We start from the raw sequence: 8394 nt of genomic DNA, 5'->3' as shown, positions 1-8394 counted from the left end.
TTGACAGACAGAGATCACAAGTAGGCAGAGAGGCAGGCAGAGAGAGAGGAAGGGAAGCAGGCTCCCTGCTGAGCAGAGAGCCCAATGCGGGACTCGATCCCAGGACCCTGAGATCATGACCCGAGCCGAAGGCAGCGGCTTAACCCACTGAGCCACCCAGGCGCCCATAAATAAAATCTTTAAAAAAAAAAAAAAAAGAAAAGATGTAAGTAAATTGCACTGAAGTAAATCATTTCTTCATCTTTATATTTTAACAAAATGGAGTTTTCGTGGACGGTTTGTGTTCATAGTCTTAAAGACTGGGCACATGTCTTGGTCAGCTTGAACCGCTACAACAACTTACCACAGACTGGGGCACTTAAACAACAAACATTTCTCACAGTTGTGGAGGAGGAAGAGTCCAAGATCGAGGGGCTGGCAGATTCGGTCCTTGGCGAGGGCTTTCTTCCTGGCTTGTGGATGACCATCTTTTCTCATTATTGCCTTCCATGGCAGAGAGCAGAAAGAGAAGCATTCTGTCTCTTCTTATAAGGACACTGATCCCATCATGAGGACTCTGTCCTCATGACCTAACTACCTCACAAATGTCCCATCTCTAAATGCCATTGCATTGGGGATTAGGGTTTCAATCCATGAATTTTATGAGATTAAGAACACGCAGTCCATGACAGTGTGTATTTCTCTTAAGAATCTTGTAACAAATATTCAAGTAAAATGAAGACACTAATACATAAATTAATATATTAATTAATTATTAATTAATACATAAATTAATACAGTTTATCGTTGCCAAACACAGAGATCTGAATTAAGACAGACAAAATTTAAATTCTACTATTTTGACCTCTTATGAAAACTCTGATTTCCGACTAGCTTTATGCATGCTTTTAAAACTAGTTGTATGTTTGCCTTTAAAATGTGCTAATCCTAAATAATATGAGCCCATAAATACATGGTATATGGAAAACTTAAGGTCCAAATAGTGGCTGTAAATATTTTGAACCTTCCAAGATGGTTCATATAAATGTGAAACTGCCCAAAGGCTGTTTCTGTCTCCATAAGATATCTAATGAGGTTCTTCTGTTCAATCTGCAAAGGATGATAAAGCATTGCTAAATGGTTTTGTCCCAGATGGACTGTGAATAAGATGCCTGGTAACAACAGATCAAAGCTCCCTTGAGGCATTAATATATGCATTTATTATGAAGCATTCAAAAGTGACAGTACACAAGTCACCAACCAAACGGCAGTTATTTCATGAAAATTATGGGGGCGGGGGTGAAGTTCTCTGAAGTGCGCCAACAAAATGCAATTAAACAGATTATATTGCTGAGAACAGTCTGCTTTGGGCTGATTTTGCATAATATATTCATTTCACTTGTACCCACATAGCCAAATGTTTAAAGGGTAGGAATGTTCAACTCTTTGTGGAAGTCCTCAAAGGAAAGGCCTGTATGTGTTAGGTAAGGCTGGGAGTGTGGCTGTGAGCACCAAGTTCTTGCAGCTTCTAAGTGTCCTGTGTCCACTTCGGTCCCTGTAGGACAACTGAGAGATCTGAGCTGAGTGGCTCTCTGTACCACTTCCCCCTTACGTCTTGGGCAAAATTAATTTGATTAAACAAAAAGGAAATCCAGATGTCACACCCCTCCCATTGCTTCCAATGAGAGAAAAGAAGGAAAAGTGGCCTTGATCTTCCCCCAAAAGATGGCTTTCTATTTCGTTAAATCTTCAGACTCTCCTCTCTCAAATTCAGCCTCTTTTCATGGATAAAGATTTCCTCTACGTAGCTGTCAGCTCTGAAAAAAGTTGAGAATATAGTTGTTGCTTTGAGAACGCAACCATTTACCTAATCATTTAGCTTTGTAACAATAGTTATCAATGACACTTTTTAAAACCTAGATTTTCCGGGGCGCCTGGGTGGCTCAGTCATTAAGTATCTGCCTTTTTGGCTCAGGTCATGAGCCTGGAGTCCTGCGATGGACCCTGCATTGGGCTCCCTGCTCGGCAGGAAGCCTGCTTTTCCCTCTCCTACTCCCCCTGCCTGTGTTCCCTTTCTCACTGTGTCTCTCTCTGTCAAATAAATAAATAAAATCTTGAAAAAAAAGAAAACAGATTTTTCTGTAGAACCTTCAAAGATACTGTAGGTAGAGAGGGCCCATCTGAATTCAAGATTGGCTGCATGTGACATCTTTCTTGTTTATATTTCCTGCCTTGTTTCAGTTAACAAATTACTTCTTAATCTTAATTGGTGAAGTTATTCTTATGTCTGAACTTTACTTTCCAAGTCACACTTTGTACTGTGTACCTAACCGAGTGCTGGTATTGTGCCAAAGTCCTTTTTTATATTACTACTATCATCTAGTTGTTCATATATTCAAATGTATGTATGTAATACTTATAAATCCTTATGTAGATAAATCATTTTACCAATGCAAAAGTGGTAATGTTTATTCCATTTAGTCACTGTATATGAGTTTCTGATATCTATCATTAAACCGAACACAACTGAGATGAGTACAGTGATTCTTTCCTGAATCTTTTTACTGTAGAAATCATCCTGAGTAGGAGCTTTCATTTTTTGAGATTTTCAAAACATTATTACTAATAGAGAATAAGTAGAAAATCTGAAAAATAAGTAAATTGAAATGATTTTTAATAGCTTTGTTTTTATAATTCTGCATTATGCTTTATTTGCAGGACCGTGTAAATGCATTAGAAATGGTAAGTTGAGGCATTTTCTTTCTCCTTCTGTCAGAGTTACTGCTGTGTCCTGAGGTGGATTTCAGAGCACTCCCCAAAAGAAGCAGTTCGAGAAACCCTTTCTAAAACTACATCTAGTAATTCAAAGAGGAGGATAAGCTAAACTACACCTGAAAAGTATGTGGATACAGATTTTTTAAAGTGAAAAGAGAAAAAACAAAAATGTGCCTATTTCACTAGTCACTGCTCTCTCAAGACTGAGGATACCAAGATGTACTAATCCATGGAAAGCATAATTAGCTTAAGTATAATCAGTATCCTATATGCTTGTATCTTTATTGCCCAATCACTAAAAGGACTGGTTGATCAGAAGCTGAGATTGGGAAACTGTTTATACTTGGAAGTACAGATATTCAACCTTAATATTTTGGTTCATGGTTTTCACGAATACCCAAATAATGTTAAAAGCTGGTCAGCCTTTTTCTCAATAATCTTGCTTGTAGGAATCTAGCATTAGGGAATGAATTTTTTAAGGTGAGTGAATGTAAAGATTACGTGTTTACGATATTTTATTGTAAAATGATTTATTTTAAATGATTTTAGGGAGAAAGGGGGGACAACTTATTGTTTGACAATATAGTACTGAATGGTTGGATAAAGGTGTGGACTTTTCCACACAGCATACCACTGTTGTTACGGAAAAGGCTTATAATAGAAAACAAACTGAAAAGACAAATAAAATCATGTGTACTTCAGTGATAACAGGTAATGATAGACGTATGAATAAAGAATAGAAGAGACTGAGAAAAACTCATAAAAATGGCTTGTTAGATGAGAGGACTATGATTTCATTCCTTTCTCTATTTTTTCAAATTTATAAAATGTTATATTCCTTTTATAAATAAACCTTTTTGGAATAAAAACCATGTGAATTGGAAGAATGGTAAAATAATTTATGATACCTCCTTATGACAAAAGATTATTTAGTCATAAAAAGTCATATTTTTCAAAAGTAAATATTGCTATGCTGTTATACGGGGGAGGGGGAGTAGAATACACAGGCATATGGAGAGTATGATGCAAATATTGAATATTTTGTGTTAAAAAAGACTTTCAGAAAACAAGCACACAAAATATTAAGAGTGGCTTGGGTCTGGTGGTGATTTTTATTTTTTCTTTATATGTTTTTAATGAACAGGAAAAACATAAGAAACCTTTAAACAATGTGGCAAATAAAGAATAAAATATTTATCTTGTGAGTGTGAGAAATGGAAAGATGCTAATGGAGCTCATTTTAGTCCTATGTAAGCAAGTGATTTTGACTGACAGTGTCCAGACCCTCGTAGGTAAATAATCTATTCCTTAGATTTAACTGGGCCATTTGGAAATTACACTGACCTTCTCAGTTTCAGTATGATGACATTGTAGGTGAATAAAATGTTTAGTGTTCTTCCACATATATTTTACTTACCCTTAGGAAGTGTCTTGCCAACAGGATTTGGCTTGTGAATTAAATGCTCTTTTTAAAAGTATGAACAAAAACAGAAATTTTGAGTCTGAGGACTTAGGTTCAACGTACAAAATGCCACTTACACAACATTCAGCAAGTCACTTGTTTCTTGATTCCCTCATCTGTAAAAATATAATAATAATAGTAATTAAACTTTGTCAGGTTGTTGTAAGAATTAAGAGACAGAATATATGTGAAAATATTTAGGGCCAGACAAATGTTAGGTTATCATTATATGATTGCTTATTATTTCTTACTTAATCATTTTAATTATGCCAATATGCCATACAAAACTGAAAATTATACAAACAACAACCAAAACCCTATAACTCTTATTAGCATTTGTTAGTCTTTTGTGTTTATATAATCTCTTTACTAAAAGTAGTAAGGAGTATGATCTTAAGTAATGCCTTATTCTAAGGGTTCCTTTAGGAATAAAGGTAAAAATAAAAAGTCATCATGAGAAAAATAAAATTGATTAAATGGATGAGGTTTTTTTTACAGTGGCGGTTTTCTCAAGATGGTTTTAATTTGAAATAATTATCGTAAGTAAAACCATAAAAATGAAAATGCTTAGTAATAATGTTAATGCTCAAATATTATGAAGTTCTTTGACTTCATATGGCATTATAAGCAGCGGATTTAATACACTTGGTAGACTATTCAACTGGTACAGTGTTTTATAGTTCATAAAATTAAATATGCTGAAAGTAATCTCAGGATCATTTATTATTCTCTCACTAACTCAGCACTTAAACTGTAGGAAGTGGTGTGGTCTACATTTGGTTGGGTTGGTATTAATGTAGAAAGTGTTGAATGTAGGGTATATGTTATGGTGATGCAAGTCTGCAAAAGTTTGAAATTTCATTGTTTCATTAGGAGATTTGAAAGGTTCAGTAGTTACAATACGTGAAAATAAGATGGCCTTTTCATCATAATGAGCACGTTGATATGGCTTGTCACTAGTGATGCAAATGCTTAGGTCATTATCATGTGTCCATGTATCCCCCTCTTCCTCAACGTTTCTCTCTTCTTCACTAGCAGGTGAGCTTCTTGGATTAGAAATTACATTTTAATTTGGGATGTAAATGCATCCCAGAGCCTGTCAAAAATTCCTGCTATATATTGGACAATTCGTAAACATTTGTAGAAGGAAAGAATGAAGGTCAAACTGTCTATATATGACCCTCACATAGACTGTTTTTATGAATATAGGTATACACAGAACCAGTTCAGTAGTTGAAGGGAAAAAATTCCCCAGAAGCACATCAATTTATTTTTTTTTCCCTAGCCTTTCTGATTAGTATTGCACTTTACTTGATGTTTTACAAAAGCAGTTACGATTTTCATTTAAGTTTAATGTGAAATTTTTAGGAAGGAACCAGCTTTCTGCCAAAATATGGCATGTTGATTCTCCAAATAAATCTAAGTGATTATCTGAAAAAAAATCTAGATTGATAGCCCCAGTTGATGGGCCATGGATGAGACATAGCAGTGGATACTTATTGGCTACTATATAAGGCACTGTGTTGACACTGAAGAGGAAGAGGAAAAACTGATTAGTTTTCTCAAGGAACCTGTACTTTAATTGAGGAGAAAAGCTACTTCAATGTAAATACATTAATGATGTAAGATAAAAACACTGTCTACACCACATGAATGAAACACAATGCGTTTTATAGGAGCTCTTATAAAGAAAAACAAACTGTAAAATAAGACATCATCATGATCTAGGTTCTAGGACAACCGTGGATCTTGTAATCTGGGGGACATGATGGAGGAGATTAGATTCATCTCTGAAATGCGAAGCATCAGTAGTGTCAGACGGAAAGAGCCAGACAAGGCATCCCATGTTGGGGCTATGATCGAACTTTGAAGATAATAAGGAGCAAAAAGGGGTTGTTAAAAGAATATTTTTCCAAAAAAGTAAAACTATGAAATCATGACTCTTACACAAATATGAAATGAAGTCATGACAATGAGTTTATTTAACTCATTAATGAGAGAATTAGTAAGATGTTAAAGTTAACTTAAAGGAGCAAAGAAACATAGGTAGGCACTAGAGCACCAAAGTGAATTTAAAATGGATGTAAAACTGGCTTCTTCCAAGGTGGTGGTGGAAGGAAATCAATTGAACCTCCCTCAGACAACATTTATTTGCATGTCTATGAACAAGAATCATTTGCATTGCTATCAGTTACCTACAACTCAGAGGGTTAAAGTGGTAGCACTGCCTTAGAGCCAATAGGGAGTCTTAAGTGGTTTTTTGTTTTTGGTTTGTCTTTGAGACTTTTATTTATTTATTTGACTGAGGGAAAGATCACAAGTAGGCAGAGAGGCAGGCAGAAAGAGAGGGGGGAAGCAGGCTCCCCGCTGAGGAGAGAGCCCTATTCCGGGCTCCATCCCAGGACCCCCAGACCACAACCCGAGCCAAAGGCAGAGGCCTGACCCACTGAGCCACCCAGGAACCCCCCCCATTAATGGTTTTTAATCAGGGCTTTTGCTGGTAAATGTGGTGTGTAGGAATCCAAATGCTGTAGTTCCACGCAGGGGTAGAGTAAAATGGTGAAAGACTGCATGGAGGAATGGGGAAGTGCATGTTAGAAATAATCCAACTTTAGAAATGTGGTTGAAAAATTAGGGGTTGGGCACTTACCAAAAAGGCAGGGGTAAATGGATGCCCTTGTTTAGAGATGGGAACTAGTGAACTTAGGAAGTGGGAGGTCAAGAGTAAAGCAGAGGTAGAGACAGAACAGTAAGAGTCATTTGAGGAAGTTTAAAAGGAACATAAGACAGCTCAGCTTGGAGATATGTCAACTCTCAAATCTATCTTTAGTTTCATTTCCATTAATACCATGATATTTGCATACCTTCATATTAGAGTTAGGCCTGACTTCGGTTGACAAAGAAATCCAAAAGTAATAGTGGGTTAAGCAAGATAGAAATTAATTTCTCTCTTGTGTAACAATCCAAATATATGGTGTCTGTGGCAGATACAGTGTCAGAAACCCAGGCTGCTTCTGTCTTTTTGCTCCACTGTCCTCAAAATACTGCTTCCCGTTCCTGATCCAAGATGCCTGTACCACCTCCAGCCCTTATATTTGCATTGTAACAAGAAGGGAGAGCACTTAACTTTCCTTTAGTAGAAACTAGAATTTGCACATATTATTTCTGTCCATTTCCATGGGCCAGAATTCAGTGACATGATTATAACTCTGGGATTCAAAAAGAGAACCAGATAAGCCATAGACTTTTGGAAGTTTCAAAGTAAACGTCTAAACAACTCAAGTTTAGAAAATAAATTATAGTAGAAATTATGAAATAAATAGAATTGAATAACAGCAACACTGTGTTATAAAATGTGAATGATACAGCAAAAATAGTGTTTATGGGAAACTTATTGGCTTACATGTTTATATTAGAAAAGAAAGATAAAAAATAATGAACTTATCACACAACATAAGAAATTAAAAGCATGGTATAAACACCTTAAGAACAAAAGGAAGGAAAAAATAGAGAAAAGAGTATAATGAATAGAAAACAAGCATGCAGCATGCAGGGCCAATAAAGTAAAGCTGGTTGTTTAAAAAGAATAAAAATCGGGGCGCCTGGGTGGCTCAGTGGGTTAAAGCCTCTGCCTTCGGCTCAGGTCATGATCCCAGTGTCCTGGGATCGAGCCCCACATGGGGCTCTCTGCTCTACGGGGAGCCTGCTTCCTCCTCTCTCTCTCTGCCTGCCTCTCTCTGCCTACTTGTCATCTCTGTCTGTCAAATGAATAAATAAAATCTTTAAAAAAAAAAAAAAGAATAAAAATCAATATCCAGCATGGCTGATGAAGAAAAAAAGAAGATACAAATGAATCACAGAAGAATGAAAAAGTAGATAGAACTATAGCTATTTGAGAATTTAACCACATACAAGGGTATTGTGAATAATTTTGTAATTATACATTTGCAAATTAGGAGAAATAGCTAAATTCCTAGAAAAATATAATTTTCCAGAACTAAGAAGAAATAACATACTATAAGTAAATTTTTTAAAATCACAAAAAGTTTCATCAACAATTTTTAGTCAATTACAGTTTTCTCCAGAAAGGGCCACCAAGCCCAAATAAATTTTATAGATAATTTCTACCAAATGTTACGGGAACAGATGATTTTAATTTTATAAAAACTCTTACAGAA

At 35.8% G+C, this 8394-nt stretch overlaps 1 protein-coding gene across 9 annotated transcripts in view; it reads left to right on the top strand.

The window, feature by feature from the left end:
* CEP128 (centrosomal protein 128) overlaps positions 1 to 8394 on the top strand; it is a 391529-nt gene that overhangs the window by 336630 nt on the left and 46505 nt on the right. For all 9 annotated transcript variants that reach the window (XM_032878540.1, XM_032878542.1, XM_032878539.1 and 6 more), the window contains one exon: positions 2698 to 2721. In XM_032878540.1, coding sequence (XP_032734431.1) covers positions 2698 to 2721 — 24 coding nt within the window. The remainder of the gene's footprint in view (positions 1 to 2697; positions 2722 to 8394) is intronic.

This window comes from Lontra canadensis, unplaced genomic scaffold (genome assembly GCF_010015895.1).
Source record: "Lontra canadensis isolate GAN:19392208 unplaced genomic scaffold, GSC_riverotter_1.0 scaffold64, whole genome shotgun sequence".
Lineage (NCBI taxonomy): Eukaryota > Metazoa > Chordata > Mammalia > Carnivora > Mustelidae > Lontra > Lontra canadensis.
This window is presented reverse-complemented; position numbering and strand designations above follow the sequence as displayed.